This window comes from Scardinius erythrophthalmus, assembly GCF_964197995.2.
Source record: "Scardinius erythrophthalmus genome assembly, chromosome: 23".
Lineage (NCBI taxonomy): Eukaryota > Metazoa > Chordata > Actinopteri > Cypriniformes > Leuciscidae > Scardinius > Scardinius erythrophthalmus.
In genome coordinates, this window is record NC_138243.1 from 10,394,875 (window position 1) to 10,411,409 (window position 16,535).

General features: G+C 38.5%; 1 protein-coding gene across 4 annotated transcripts; it reads left to right on the top strand.

Moving 5' to 3' along the window:
* Nucleotides 1–370: 370 nt before the first annotated feature.
* Nucleotides 371–15,844, top strand: slc35e4 (solute carrier family 35 member E4). 4 transcript variants are annotated; one of them, XM_081354062.1, is made up of 4 exons: nucleotides 417–592; nucleotides 5,041–5,084; nucleotides 5,660–6,273; nucleotides 10,203–15,844. In XM_081354062.1, the coding sequence occupies exons 3-4, from the start codon at nucleotides 5,679–5,681 to the stop codon at nucleotides 10,751–10,753; spliced, it is 1,146 nt and encodes a 381-aa protein (XP_081210188.1). In that variant the 5' UTR covers nucleotides 417–592; nucleotides 5,041–5,084; nucleotides 5,660–5,678; the 3' UTR covers nucleotides 10,754–15,844. The 4 variants fall into 4 exon arrangements, with proteins under 4 accessions (XP_081210186.1, XP_081210188.1, XP_081210187.1 ...); XM_081354061.1 differs by having other exon boundaries at nucleotides 584–659; XM_081354060.1 differs by lacking the exon at nucleotides 5,041–5,084 and having other exon boundaries at nucleotides 371–592.
* Nucleotides 15,845–16,535: the final 691 nt, after the last annotated feature.

Consider the following 16,535-nt stretch of genomic DNA (forward strand, 5'->3'; position numbering starts at 1 on the left):
AGTTTTCATTTTTAGGTGAACTATCCCTTTAACCAGGTTAAACCTGCTATCTAAAATAAACATTATCTACTAAGTCACAGCCTTAATCAGTCAAGCGTATCTTGCATACTGTATAAGTGACATTGACATGAAAATCTAAATGCTTTGGAAGTATTGTTAACCTTTTTTCAATTTGAATTAAAGTGTTTAAATATAGAAAGCAATAGCCTACATAACGTGATTATAAAATAATTATAATATAAAAAAGGGGTGAAAATAAAAGGGACATGTTAAAAATAACCAAAAATATAGCCTATGAATAGGAAACGATAAAATTGTCAAGCAAAATGTCTGTTAACGAAATGAATGAATAAACAAGCCCGCATTTGTTGAGATGCTCGAGGCTCTTCTTCTGAAGCGGGCTGTCCTCGGCACGCGACGGGTGATGGGTCGGTCACCTCTCGGCAGCGGGCGCAGCGAATCAATAGACGGGTGACGTATAGCACAGCTGATCTGGCAACAACTGGAGCTGAGCTCACAGAAAGAGCTGAATGTGTGTGTCCCCGCGCAGGTCATTATTAAACACATCGAGCTTCAGCAGTGCGGGGGAACGGTAAGTGACGACGTATTTGATCATACTGTGCAATCGGACACGGCGGTGCTGCGGATGAGTTGTGATGGTATTATACGCTACTCTTTTGATGCGGACCGGTTAGCTGTTTATTTCCTCTGTGAGGGTCTTGCTAGTGTCATTTATGAAACGTTTTGCTACCACGCTTCACTGGACGTGACAATTTGCGTACGATGTGGCGATCAAGACAAGTGCATCCTTGATATAATCCGACAGTCGCATTACCAAGCGAATATATTAATATAACAACATGGCTTGAACACCCTCTGTGGAAACTATACGGGATATAAAATATACCGATGCATCGACCAGCGTCATTTGTACACATGTACGGCCTTGTTGTTTTGTTATGCAGCGCATTGAACGTCTCATGTTATTGTTTAAACTCATAACTAAGTAATTGTTGGTATATGTGGCTAGGCTGTATACGTTAGTCGTCGCAGTTTCAGGCACCCCATCACGGGATCCCGGATGAAATAAGCCTCTGGACCACACGGTGCGACCATTTGCTGCGCTGTCAATCTAAAAGCCACCGACAGCAGTGAAGTCAGCGACAAACACATTCAGCGACTCACTATCCCGACTGTTTAATTACCATAGCCACTCATTTGTTTAGGATTTGGTTATACTGAATTATTTTCATAGAGTATTTTGAATAAACAGGGCCCTCCAATCCAAAACAGGCAGCGCAACACGAGCCGATTTCTGATTGGTAGAGTCGATGGTTTAATTTCCCTGCGCGCTCCCGGGTCGTGAGAAAACGGGTCCTCCCTGTCTCTTACTGTGTACACACTAACAACATCAAAATATGTTTATAACTGCGTACTAAATAGAGCACAAGAAAACCAATCAGACTATATATTTCACTTGATAAAAGTTAATAAATAATAGCCCAATAATAAACAAATAATTGAACATTATTATCATTATTTTAGTAACTGAAATATTTGGATATTTTACATGATAATTAGCCTACATTAAAGCTTGTTGTGAATACATGTTGGGGTAAATGCAAATGCAAGATAAGCAATCGGGCTGATCAGGTTGTATGCTATGCTAGATTAGTACATTAATAAAACAGACATTAATGGTCATTATAAAATAACAACATAAACAATATCATAATGTGATTTTGTGGGAATTGTAATCAGGCGTTAAAAAGAGAAACTATTACAAGTTCTTTGAGCCAATGGAATCGCTTGGTGACCCGATTTGACACTGGCCTGCGGAGTATCTGAAATTTGAATCTGAACTTACTTCAGACAGTTACAAAAGTTCTATGTAGTATGAGTGTGTAGTATGAATTCATGTAATCCGGATGTACTAGATCTGCCATGATGTTGTCATTATCATGTGACCAAGGCCGGACTTACCCATGGGCCCCGCCAATAGGGGGCCCCGCCCGTTTACATTTGATTTTTTTCAATAATATGTCAGTCATTTAATTTTTCATTTAAAGTTTGTTGATTGGTCTAGCATTGTTACCTGGCCCTGCCCTGCAATGAAAAATGCAATTTAATTAGCTATTAAATTAAATGTCAGTCATCTTGAGTTTTGCTGATTGGTTATTGGCATAGACTGTAAAAAATATGGACAAAGCGTCTGTGACGTCACCCATAGACTTTCTGAAGAACGGGTTTGAAGCCGTTTATGGGGGGTATGGGCGGCGCCATCTTGGAAAATCTTGGGAAATGCTAACCCCGCCCACCTTCTAACGCAGCGCGCGTCACTCAGCTCGCTCTGCTACTCCGGTTATATTTCAGGCAATGAACTATTTTTTTACAGTCTATGGCAACGAACTATGTTATAAAACACCATACTAACTCGTTTCGTTTTCATTTAAAGAAATCTTAAACATTATAGCCACACAAATGTGGTTCAGGCAACGCATATTGATTATATTCAACTGCACATAACGTTTGCCTATTTATGAAAAACAAAACAAAATATAACACAAATCTGCCTCTTTTCATTTTAAATATAATATAAAAATATTAAACATTTTATGGTCCAGGCAATATGTGCATTTGTATTAAAAAACAGATTTTGCAGTAAACAACATTACATAATATCATCTTCGTTGTATTAAAATGACAAAACTCAACCCAGTCTCTTTTTGTTAAATTTCAGTTTTATCAATGTTAGCCATTATAAAAGTATAAGTAAAAGGTATAAGAAGCTATACAAATAAAGCAAACAATTCAGTCAAACATACAAAGTCAGCGCGAGTTTAACCATACATCGGTAAAGTTAAATAGCTTATAAAGTTATGAAACTTCCCCTCAGCCAAAACGATTGCCCAGGGAAAAAAATATAGATTCACGAGACCAAAAATCGCCCATTAGATACACACAAGATGAATTATATCTCGTTTTTAACCACTACAGAGACGCCAGAGTCCGCGGCATTGGCGGCAAACCTTAGAACGTCAAGCCGATGTAAGACTGTTTCAGGCGGGGTACATCGCGCCGAGCACCCGGTCATCGCTGGATCAACTGGATAAAATTTTCATAAATCTTTAAATAAACCACAGATTTGAGCTTTAAACAACTACATTCTCGCCTGAAAAACTCTTAAAACTACATTTCATGATACAGAAACAGTAGTATTATATGTCAACTGTATTAAAAAATGGCGCTTCTTATGTTGTCATTCTCCGTGGCGCTGCCTTGTTAGCTGTCAATCAAGCTGTCAATCAAAGTTAACCACGCCCTTATTGTCATACATTTTATATCTAAATACGATCTAAACTAACGAGTTAGAAAAAAATTCACTACCCTCGCCGTTGTCAGGCACTCGGAACCTATCGAAAAATACAATAAAAGTCCATGGGACCAACCTGTAAAGACATGAATTTATGCTGTGAAAACGGACATTTTAACATGAGGGCTATGGACATTTGCTCCCTTTTGGGTCCTTCCCCTAGCGGATTTTCGATGTATTGCAGTTTTTCGCACTTCCGGGTAGGCTTCATTTTTCAGATCAGAATGTTGCCGCTTGGTTATTGGCAGTTATGTAGTGCCTCGTTTACTGCCAAACCGTTGAAAAAACCTGTCTGCATTAGACAGTAGCCACGTTTCCATTACCCTTCAAATTGCGCACCAGTCACCTTTTGAAAGTAGCTTTGCACTTCAAATAACGATTGGATCGATTATATTGTTACGCCACCAGATGGCGACAAATGACTTGAAAAACATTTGTCATTGAATCGTTCATTCAGGAGACTCGTTCAAAAATGCTGATTCATCTATGAAACAAGTGTATTTGATTGAGGAATTGAATCATTAATTCAAACCCAAGTTTTTTTTATTTTTTATAATTCAGATTAATTAAACATTTTTAATAGACTTCAGCAATTAACATAAATTATGTTATTTCGTTTAGTTGTTTGTTCAGAATCGTGATCTCTATTTTTATTCTCAGTTTATCCAGAATTGTGTAGCTCTAATACATAGCTTGTGTATGTATCATTTTGTTCTATTTAAAGTAATGTAAAGAAGGTAGGGCCCGAAAGTGACTCAAGCCCAGGGGCCCCCACCACCCTAAGGCCGTGTGTCCACCAAAACGTTATTAGCCAGCTGAAAACGCTAGGCGCTCTGCTATAAACGCTCAGCTGTGGGCGCTTGAGAGCGTTTTGGCAGCGCAGCGTTTTTTTCAGTTGAGACGGTTGAGACCGAGACACTTTGCTTGTTATGATACGGAATATCCGCGAAAGTCTTACTAGTATCTCATTTCACACATATTTTTTTTCTGTGTTGATTCTATATTAAAATGTCAATACAATGTAATGTATTTTATCTGGCTCTTGATTTTGTTCCGTTATTATGCTTGTTGTTGTCATCTGTTGACGTTGTAAAAGCAGAATGTGGCGGACGTGGTTGGTCGGTGTGGTATTAGTCCCGCCCTCCTCCACTGTGATTGGACGGTTGGGTAAAAAGTGACAGTGATGAGCGCTGCGTTTTACCAAAAGTTGAACATTCTTCAACTCTCGGCGACCAGTAAAAAACGCCGAACGCTCAGCGCTTCAGCGTGAAAAAGACGCTCAGCGCCTCGTTACGCTCATGGCGTTTTAAAAACGCGGCGCTCCCATTGAAAACAATTGAAAAAACACGCCAGCCGCGAGTAAAAACGCTTTGGTGGACACACGGCCTAAGTCTTGCCCTGCATGTGACCTACCAGTGTCAGTTGCGTCGCTTCACTGCCATTCATAAATCCTCTCCCGTGGCCTCATGGGATAGTAAAGTGTTCATCGTATGCACACTTCAGAATCTCTTTGGAAGTAGTAGGTCATCCGGGTACTTTTTTGCATACAGTTTTTCATTACTCTTTCCATTCTTGCAATATAAAGATTGAAATATTGTTATTTTTTCCCCATACTGGAAAACTGTTTGGTTACCCATATTCTCCAAAATATCTTATTTTGTGTTCAGCAGAAGAAAGAAACTCATACAGTTTTGGAACAACTTGAGGGTGGGTGAGTAAATGACAGATTTTTCATTTTTGGGTGAACTGTCCCTTTAAGAGGGCACATGACTAATGATGTGCATGGTTAAATATTTTATAATAAATGCTACAATATTCCATAAAAAAAGGATTGTCGATTTCGATCTTACGGTGACTTTAAGCAGACAAGTGATGAAGTAAAAAGACCACAAGTGTAGGTATTGGGACAGGCCCTAGGAGTAGTATGCTATTTCGAGTCATAAGAGTCGGTAATCGGGATTCATTCAAAAGTTCCGATTGATTCCCGAATGAAACAAATGCCTAAAACAAACGCCGCCCGTGCCTGACGTCACCAACCATACCCACGTAACACGTGTAGACTAGACGGAATGTTGTTTCTGTCTGCTTCCAAAACACACGGTTGCTATAGCGGGTTAAGAGTGACACACACACACACACACACACACACGGCTTCAGTCCTTCAACAGAGAGTGAATAAGTCCTTCAACAGAGAGTGAATACAACTTACTCATATTGCTACTACCTGCTTTTTTATGTGACGAATTATCCATTTACTTTGAAACTTAATATGTGTTTACCCTGCAGGTGCGAAGATGAAACGAACATGATCTGTACCGATGGCCCTTCCACCAAGCGCGCGGAGACCCGGGACACGGGGAAGAGAGAGAGGACACCGCCAGAAATGCTGCACCTCATGTTCGCGGTCTCCGTGTGGCTGGTGACGGGCACCACCATATCCAGCCTCAACAAATGGATATTCACCGTGTACAATTTCAGATACCCGCTGCTCCTGTCAGCCCTCCACATGCTGACGGCGATAGTGGTAGACTACGGGCTGATCAAATGCAGGGTTATCCGGCACAGGGGTATCGGCGAGCAGGATTTAACCGCCAACGCCAAATTCAAAGTGTTCCTGCTGAGTTTGACATTCTGTTCCAGTATCGCGTTTGGAAACGTGGGACTGAATTATGTGCAGCTTTCGTTCGCACAGATGATCTACACAACAACGCCGCTGTTTACTCTGGCGATTTCCACGCTGATTCTCGGAAAGCAGCACCACATCCTGAAGTACACCGCGATGATGCCCATCTGTCTCGGGGCGTCGTTCAGCATCATGGGCGAGGTCCAGTTCGACCAGATCGGCTGCCTGTTTGTGTTCGCCGCCACCATGTTAAGAGGCGTAAAAACCATTCAACAAAGTAAGTAGCGTTGGGGATTCGATTCTTTTAAGTGGACCGATTCATTCGATTCATTTTAGTAAACTGATTATCACTCAAATCTGTGTAGCCATACATTTTTGCATTTATGACTGTTTTAGATCTAGTTATACAGATTCATGGTTTTCAATGTCATTTAAAACCTGGAAATATTAGGGAATTTTAACTTTATGATTCCAGACCTATCAGATTTATTAAAGATTTTTAACTTCTTCTTCGCTACAGCGACATGTTTTATGTTAGTTTGCCCAAAAATGAAAATTATTCCATAATTTACTAACCCTCAAATTCCTCAAGCCATCCCTTTCATGGATGGATGTTTTTTGGGGCTTCAAAATCTAAGGTACCATTTACTCCCATTATAAAGCTTTGAAGAGCCAGCATATTTTTTAATATAACTCCGATTGTGTTTAGCTGAAAGAAGAAAGTCATATACATACACCTTGGATGGCTTAAGAGTGAGTCAATTGTGGGATTTTTTGGTGAACTAACCCTTTAAGCTTTAAGATACTTCATTGTAAACAAGTTTTTGTCTATATGATTTTTTATGATTTTTTTTTTTAAAATCCATATACTGATCTGTAAAAGTCAATGTAGAGTCAGAGAAATTAATAGGTCAAATTTAGGCAAGTAGATTTTGCGTTTGCAAGTTAATTGATTCATAACGCCTTTCGAATCGTTTCGACCGAATCATTAAAACGAATCGGCTCACAAGAACGATTCGTTCACGAGTCGAATGATTGTGATCTTTCACATAACCATCTTCTGAACTGCAGAGCTTTTTCTTGTTCAGTTTGACAATAAAACATGTGTTCAAATTTTTAGAAAGGTATTTGATGCTATAAATTCAATGTCATAATTTAAAAGGTCACTGGCTATTTTATTGACATATGAAAATATTCTTAACCAAATGTTCCTGACAGCAGAGCCTATTTTTGTCTCAATAAGGCTAGTTCTTGGTCATTATGTTCCACACTGCTGTAACATCCTAGTGTTTGAGTCAGAGCAGGACGTCCTGTCCCAGAGTCACACGAGCGACTACATGCTGCTGTTGTTCTAACCCGATCTACCAAGTAGCAAATGAACTCACAGTAACAGATGGGGATTATCTACTTGACTGTTTTTGATTACTTAAAATGAGTGTCAGTTGATCTCCATTACACTAAGTGACCTCCTCCCTAGAATAACTATGTAGGCGTCAGGGTCTGAGAACATCAAGGAGTGAGAGCGGACTGAGGGCATGAGTCTGCGCTTTAGTTTACTGGGAGAACCGGTTTTGGTTTTAGTCTTTTTATGACTTTCTAACTATTCACAAACAGCTGCAACCATACATACTGATGATATTCAATGCAATATATGTCAAAGAAAATGTTTTAGTTATTGTACTGTTGCATAACATAACCTACAGCTTGCATACAAGCTAAATGGGCAGTGCCTTGTTTTTAACAAATTGAACTTAGGTTGTAGTGTATACAAGAAAAACTATGATGTGTAAATATTAGGAAACCAAGAATTAACAGAGGCTAGGTTTTTCCCTAATTGAAAAATCTGGTTCGTATTATTATTATTATTATTAACATTATTAATAATTAATATATTGTAATGATTAATATCTCATAGAAAACTGTGAAATAGGGATTTAAATGTTTTTTTTTTTTTTTTATAGAAGTTCATCTTCCACCGGAGATACTCCATGTAGACTTATCTTGCTCATCTGTTGGTGTGTTATGTTTCAGTGCACTATTTTAGTTTTATGACAGAGGTTAAAGTTGTTTACTATATGTGTTACACCATAGCTCAACATGCGCTTTCGTAAATGACAATCCAGATGGCCAAAAAATATGTGTCAGTAAGTATAGAGTGCAACAGCTAGGTTACAGAAGTAAAAATCCATTCAATTTCCCTATAGGGAACCTTATAGTATAACCCTATACTTATAAACCTTTGAAGACAGTCTTACTGTGAACAACAACATTACCCATGATGCTGTACAAAAAAAGTCACTAGTCCTACGTTCTCAAGATACTTAAAGGGGGGGTGAAATGCTCATTTTTACTCAATCTCCTGTTAATCTTGATTACCTATAGAGTAATATTGCATCCCTCATATCTCCAAAAAGTCTTTTGTTTTATTATATTTTTAATTGAAAGATTGGCTGTACCGAGTCTTTCCGGAAAAAAACGAGCGGCTGGGGGCGGGCCGTGTGGGCGAAGCTAAAGCTGTGCTAACGCGCCGAGCTAACAACACACAGAGACATTTGTTCAACAGTTTTACTCACCGTTCCAACGCACGACCGCGAACCTTTATCGTTGTGACTGCTCGATCCTTAAGCATTAGACGATCTGGGCTTTGTTTATAAAACAATCATCGTCGAAATGCAGGGAACTCCGTTTATGCTCCGGAAAACAAACTCCATCCACGGGTGCCTTAACGCCGGGTTCTTTGGGAATCTGTGCAGGGTTGTCTTGCCCTGGCAACCAAAAACACACTTCTTTGGTGACATTGACTTCCCTAAAAGCCGGGCAGGGCGCTTTGATGGCGAACTGCTTTCACTCTCTTGCTCTGTTTTACGAGTGCGCGCGCGCCCGCGATCTTACCGGAGAAGTGCCCTTAGGACCCATATAAGGAAATTCCGCCCTCTCTTACGTCAGACAGAGCCATACTCGAAAAAAACTTTCCGAAACTTGTGACAAACCGGAAGGACAATTTTTGGAACAAAAATACTCCTTCAAACGTACAACTTAACTTTTGAAACTTTGACCATGTTTAGCATGGGAATCCAACTCTTTAACAGTGTAAAAAACTCAGTATGCATGAAACAGTAATTCACCCCCCCTTTAAATATTTGACTATATATGTGTATATTCATATATATTAGGGGTTTAACGGTACACAAACATGACGGTTCGGTATTGAAGTCACGGTTCAGTACAGGTTTCGGTAATTTACTTTTTTTAAATTCAACATTTTTTATGTTTATGTGTTTAAATAAATTCTATCATAATTAAAATGTTCTAAAGGATAAAAAAAACTATCTTAGCTAATGCTTCAAACAATATATGGGGAGACCTTAATTACACATTACTATTAGCCTAGAAATCTAGAAGCACCCAAGCGGCAGCAAAATGTATTTCGCAGCCAGGGTAGTCTAGACACTCTCAATAAACCTTCTAGCTGCAAAAACCCAGATTGGGTCAGGCCAATCACGTTGTGTATAGAGTAGGCGGGGCGGGCTTAACATACACGACAGAGTTGCGACGGTTACCTGCTGCTACTTGAAAACAAAGAATGACGGCTGCTGATGGAGAACAATGGTGTTTGGAATCGGCTTTGCCGCGACTCTGGAGGACTTGGAGTTATTTTTTTCTTTGAGAAAAGAGCAAAGAACGGCACTTAAGTCATTCTTAAAAAAGGGAAGATGTGTTCGTCGTTTTGCCGGCGTATAGCGTGCCGAGGGAATTTGAAAGACAGCCGTTTATCCCGCCCCTCGGAGTGAGCCGTGACTATGTAAGTTTCCAGACCTAACATCTTGATGTAGGTCTGGCTTGCCAGGCTACATTACTATAATATTTAAGATTATAATTAACAAGAGAGCCCAAATGATTAAACTCAGTTGCTATTTATTTTTAGGTATAATAATCAACACAAGTAGAAAACATGTACTGTAAATTGCACATAAGGCAGGTTTTGCATTAACTTCTAAATCTAATTATAAAGTTAATTTTCTACTCCAGGTCATTTTTGAAATATAATAATTTACACAGTGGCTGTCATAAATTGTTTTCATGACAAATTTATTTAAACATAAATGAATGGAAAAAATACATCCAGAACCAAAGCTGCTGAAAAACTGTTGCCCTCGATAAAGGCTAAATTGCACCGCTTTTTCTTTGTATATTTGTAATTGTCAGGCATCTTGCTCCAGGAGGAGAAGATCAACTCTATCTTCCTGCTGTATCTGATGTCCATCCCCAGCTTCTGCATCCTGGCCATAGCCGCTCTGGTTCTGGAGAACTGGGCAGCGATGCAGTCCCCTCTCCAGTATGACCGTCACCTCTGGGGTTTCATCTTGCTCAGCTGTCTGGGTTCAGTGCTCTACAACCTGGCCAGCTGCTGTGTCATCACCCTGACCTCCGCTGTCACGCTGCACATCCTGGGAAACCTGAATGTGGTGGGGAACCTGCTGCTCTCCCAGCTGCTGTTTGGCCACCAGCTGACGGCTCTCAGCTGTGCTGGAGCGGCCCTCACCCTCTCAGGCATGATCATCTACCAGAACTCGGAGATCATTGTAGCTTTCTTCGACGCACGTAAGGCCAGGACACCAACCAGTGACAGTGGAGAGGGGAATGACTCCACTGCAGAACCAGCTCCACAACCTCCAGAAGAAGAAGAATCCTCTCCGGAACCGGCTCAAGAACCTAACGAGAGGACAGAGGATCCGATTCATGAGAAAACTGACTGAAGAGACTCAACAACGGCTGTGTTCCAAAACCTAGCGAGTTGCAGTGCTGTCTGTAGTCAAACTCATAGAGCACAAAAGGAGTACAATAAAAGTGAAAGGTGACCACAGATTTCTCTGGTTCCCAACCACTTTCATTAGATGGAAAAGAGCAGCTTGGACCAGAGTTATAATAGGTAACTAAAGTAGAAACTAAAACTAAAATCATTGAAAAAAAAGTCATCGTTATTTCTGGCGTAAAAAAAAAAAAAAAAACGTTACCTGGAATAAAATACAAATATTTAAAAAACCTAAACTTTTTTTTTTTAAATTCACATTTCTCATTTTAATTTTATTTGATGTGCTGAAATAAAATGAATAAAAACTACATAGACACTTTAAATATATATATATTTTTGACACAAACAACAAAATTAAAACTTTATCTAAACTTTAACATTTAACTAAAACTAAAAGTGCCCCATTGTGCTTTTTTGGGGATATTACCTTTCATGCAGTGTGTAATATAGCTGTTAGTGAAAGCAAAAATTCCAGTCTCACTTCCTGTAACATACCTATGTAACATTGTCACAAAATTACATAATGTCAGCCTGTAGTTTTCATTGGCTGCCCGCGAACAACGTCTACTTTGACCCTCAAACACTGTAGTTGTAGCTGAGGCCTGGAAGAATTGGGTTTGGGTTGTTGACATGTTTTCTGATATTAAAATAACCCTGGCTTGTTAAATATCTCTTAAGGTGATGATACACAGAGCAACTTTTTGAGCAATATTGCTGGGCAATGTTGCCGTCAACGGGCAACCAGATGAGACACAGGACCCACGACCGATCTAAATTATCCAGATAGAAATGTATTGCCCATTTTCAATGGGAAAGTGCCCAAGCAACAATCGCTCGACAAGATTGCCCAGCAACATTGCTCAAAAAGTTGCCCTGTGTATCATCACCTTAGTGTCCTACAGAAGAAAGATTGTCATACAGGTTTCTCACCTCATAAGGGTGAGAAAATAATGAAAGCAGTTCATTTTGTGTGAACTATTCTTTTAACGGAAACTGGCCCTCATAAGTGACCAATCTGGAACTCTTTACAAAGACAAAACCTTTGCGTGTCATACAGATATTGCTCCTCACTCACAGGAAACTCGCCTCACAAGTGATTTTAAATTATACTTCAGTTTTGGCGTGAACGCTAGTGTACGCGTATAGCCAAACGCATGGCTCTTGAAATTATACTTTATTTGGTACTGTGTCCGCCAACAGAGGCGCTCAACACACACTCTAGAAAGTGTACTGTACGTATAACCTAGCATACACATAAAAACCGAAGTATACTTTGGGTTTAGAAAGAATTTGATGTTAGCATGTTGCTAAGCTAACACGGCGATTCTCTAATGAGCATAAAAATACATAGCACACAAATATCGGATAAAATAGTCTATTATAATGAGACTGAACTATTTTATTGATACTTTTCACTACTGAATGAATTAGGAGTATTTTTCAAAAAAAAAAATGTGTTTGAATATCGACAATCCACTAGGTTTTGGAACTGAAGACTGAGCGTCATCCAGCGTTATCTGGTTGAATACGGAGTCTGATAAGATACGAGGTATCCTGGTCGGCGATGATGAAGATGAAGATGATATCGGAGGTGTAGTTTTCCCCAGTACCTCCTCACTGTGCCAATACTTTTATTTCAGTCATTCTTCCAATGGAGACTGACATGTCTTTTTGATGCCGACCGCAACCATTTGTTTGGATTTTATTACCTCTGTTCGGCCAACACGTTCACACATTCGTAAAAACTTCTGCATGAGCATCAGGAAGATCTCCAAAATCCTGCCATATTCATTCTGTGATTGTGTCTATCTAATGCACTGTGAAAAACAACTGCTCGATTTGCTCTGACCCTCTTTATTGGTCAGCATAGCTGTTTTTGGACTTGTTTGCACTTTTTAAATATTAGAGATGGGCACAAAAAAAATACATAGGAATAATGTATTTTTAGATACTGTAACTCCGCCGTCTTGATTCTGGTGAAATGGACGGTACATTTAAGGCAGCTTTCTGTAGGATGCCATGTTTGAACGAGTATCCTATGTTCATCTAGGTTACGTTTACATAATGGAGACGAGCAAGACTACCGGATCCTCATTTGGGCTCACTTTTATTTAGCCTGGTGCACTTTTCTTTTCAGAAAATTGGTTGGTTACACTTTATTTTAAGGTGATGTAGTTATATTGTACTAAAATAAGTACTGAGTAATATTAACTACATTAAAGAGTTTGGGTTTGGTTTAGGGTTAGTTACTTGTAATTATGTTTAATTTACTGTTATTACTATAACAAGTACATGTAGTAACGAGTAACTACGTCACCTTAATATAAAGTATTACCAATTGGTTTTATACCTCTCTGTGTTATAGAAAAGATCTAGTAGAAATAAGTTCACAAGTAAGATTCCTAAGTCATATTTCACCACAAAATCATTTGCAGATATTTTTTTTCTTATTGCGTTATCTCACTGCCGCAATTCATCTGAATGTTTTTCTTTTGAGTTTTATAATTGCCATTATTCTCATTGAGGCTTCTCACTACTGTAATATACAACAAATATTATTATAATACTGTATAATTTTTTATAAAATATAATTTATTGCAATACGGAAATGATTTTCACACTGCATTAATGAGAATTGGGGGAATAGGTGAAAATAAGTTTTAATTCATGCAAAAACTATAAATATATTTACTTTTTTGCACCAAGAACATGAAGCATTTTTGGACAATTTTTCAGTCCACAATACTGTACAGAAAAGCATCCTGGACAAAATTATTATAATTTTATTGAAAGCTGCATAAATGAAAGACCTACTATGATGTTTATGCAACTTAATTTAATTAAAATTGATCATAATTAATGACATTGAGAATTATAAAGGAACTTCAGCATTACGCTACTAAGAATTTTACTAAGAAGAGCGGAAATGTGCTTAATTGTCATGAAAATAATGTCACAAATCAAAACATAAGCATATGCTTCATTTTATTTATGCAAAATATAATTTCATAAGGTTTTCCTTTGCTTTTGGAGTGATGCACGACCTGGACGTGTTCCTGACAGGCTTGGGTGAGATTCACCCGAAGTATCCATTGAGAAAATTGGCTGTTTTTTTTTTTTTTATGTAATAATATAAATGTGACTGTGTCCCATCATAGACAGGCAGGTATAAACTGGTGCCTCTTATGTAATTCCCAGTGCAGATAATTATTAATAGGTCTCTCTAAGGAGTCTCACTCATCTTTAGCACACTATGATCTCTCAGGAGAAATCAAAATGATATGTTCACCCTCGTCCTCCACAAAAGGTTTCCTTGCTCTTGCTCGTCTCCTCTTGAGTAGGTGCTCATCTTTTTTCACTAGTTTCTTTGATTTATTTTATTGTTTTTGTGACACCTGCTGGACAGTATTATTCCCCCTCCTATTTGAATTGTGTGTTTTGCAGCTGTCCTAAGAAATTGACACTAACAGATGTTACAGACCACGGTACATAGCAAGGTCATTCCCTCAAAGAGGTTTTGTTGCCATCTGCTGGATAGAAAGCGGATTAGCATTTATTATTATTACTTTATTTTTTATAACTGAATTGAAGTGCATTAAATGCAAATATCACGGGAATTCATAGTTGGGGTTTAATATATTCTCATAAAAACTGACTCAACCCATTTTGGGTTCTTAGAATTGGGTAACTGGAAATGTACAAGGATGTGAATGTATCCTAGGGGATGTTGAGGTGTAGGCAGTCTCATGGAGATGATCAAATCCATGATAAAACCTACACTAACTCAAGTGTGCCTACCTGAGGGCTGTTTTCATAAGGAAACACCAGCCTTTCAAGCTTTATTTATTAAGGTCTCCACTGTCCATCCATTCTGCATTACTTTATTTCTAGTGAACAGCATCATAGGATAAGCATGGTACTAAGAGACTAAAAGAGTGTCTAATATATATCGGCATTCGTTTTGACAAATTTTAAACGTTTTTCTTAGGCTGTTATATTTTACTAAGGGTGGCACAAGGGGGCGCTAACACTATTATTCGGCTATGCTTGCACGGTTTTCGGTTACCTATGCCGATCATTTCAAAATGGCCCATGAAACGTTCTAGCTCTAGCTGATACATCAGTCTATAGTTGCCATCACATTTACTGTTCTGCAAAATTTTGCAATTTTGCAATTGGGAATTTTGTGCAAGTGTGAAAGATTTCCATGCTAATTTACTGTGTTGACCAACAGAAAGCTGCTTTGTTTTGAAAAATTGACTTCTATGTGAGCGATGCTTCATATATCGCTACGCTATTGATAATTGGCAATGGACCTTCATTGTCCATATGAAATTTCACTAATATGACCGCGCCTTATTAGTGAAAGCGACAGCGTATTCACGTAATGTTCATCCAGTCTCTCTGTACCACAAGCACAGTGGTTAACTTACCACAATTAGTCTAAGTTTCTGATACATTTTACTCTTCACCGTGAGGTGAAGGTTGTCAGATAAATACCTCAGCTGTTATTGTTTGTTCCTGTGATGACGTTTTACTGGGTCACTAGTGTACTGGATGATGTGTTCAATGCTGAGATCTCTTAACATAGAGTGGTACTGACGGTTTTGATGTGTCTTTCATTGGTTGCAATGCAAAATTGCGCTGACGATTTGCATAACTCTGTGGCTCCTGTGTATATATGGTTTCTGATGTCAGCAAAATATCTGATGCAAATGCTTATTTTATTATATTTATGTATTTTACAATCATGGAAAGCTGGACAAATACACCGGTTCAAAAACACACTGTCTGATGTCTCTTTTTCTTATGTCTAATGCTATCTTACATTTTAGTATGTAAACATTTTTTGTTTGCTATTATTATTGTTCATATCAATATCTACTTGTTAAAACTAGCAGTGTTTTAAAACATAAAAAATATGCAAGCAGCATGCTAACAACAGTTAATACATGCTAATTGTCTTAAAACATGCTCTGAGATTTGTTTTCCTGTCTTCATCTGACGTTCTGTTTATCTGACAATAAAACATTAAAGTCTCAAGCTTTTAAAGATATTTCATGCTTTCAGGCCAGGCTTTGTCAACATCATCAAACTTTAACTTTCATTTGTTCCTTTCAAAACCAACGTTACTGTGAGAAACTTACAATGGAAGTGAATGGGGGCGATTTGGAAACATTAAAATCCTCACTATTTGTTTCAATAGTATAGCCACAAGATGTAAACAATATGCATATTACCATGATTTAGTGTGTAAAAAAAACCCTTCTCTGTGTAAAGTTCTTTCTAAATGTACAACTTTGTTGATGTGACAACATAACACTGTAAACACTGAGTCTTAATTCTTTTTTTGAGGTAAAATTAACAATGCCACAAATGCTGGCGATTGAGCTCAACTTGTATTGTACCAAATGTCTTAGATGTATGTTGAAGGAGGACGTCTAAAAGACCAAAATGTCTTAGATTTGAGTTCGTAAACAACCACAGAATACCTTAGAAATCACAAAGCAACATGCTAACTACCATTCAGGTCACCATTACAAACGCATAAGAATGACCCGGTAACCACAGCACCCTTCCAACATGTTTCTCATTAGTGAATGACTCACTGGACATCCAGTCTAAGCCAAGGTTTCCTTAGCCCTCACTGTTTCCATATGTCATGCTAGCTCACTTCTGCCAGCAAAAGATTACGATAACCATCGGCCACCACTAGGTGGAGCCAA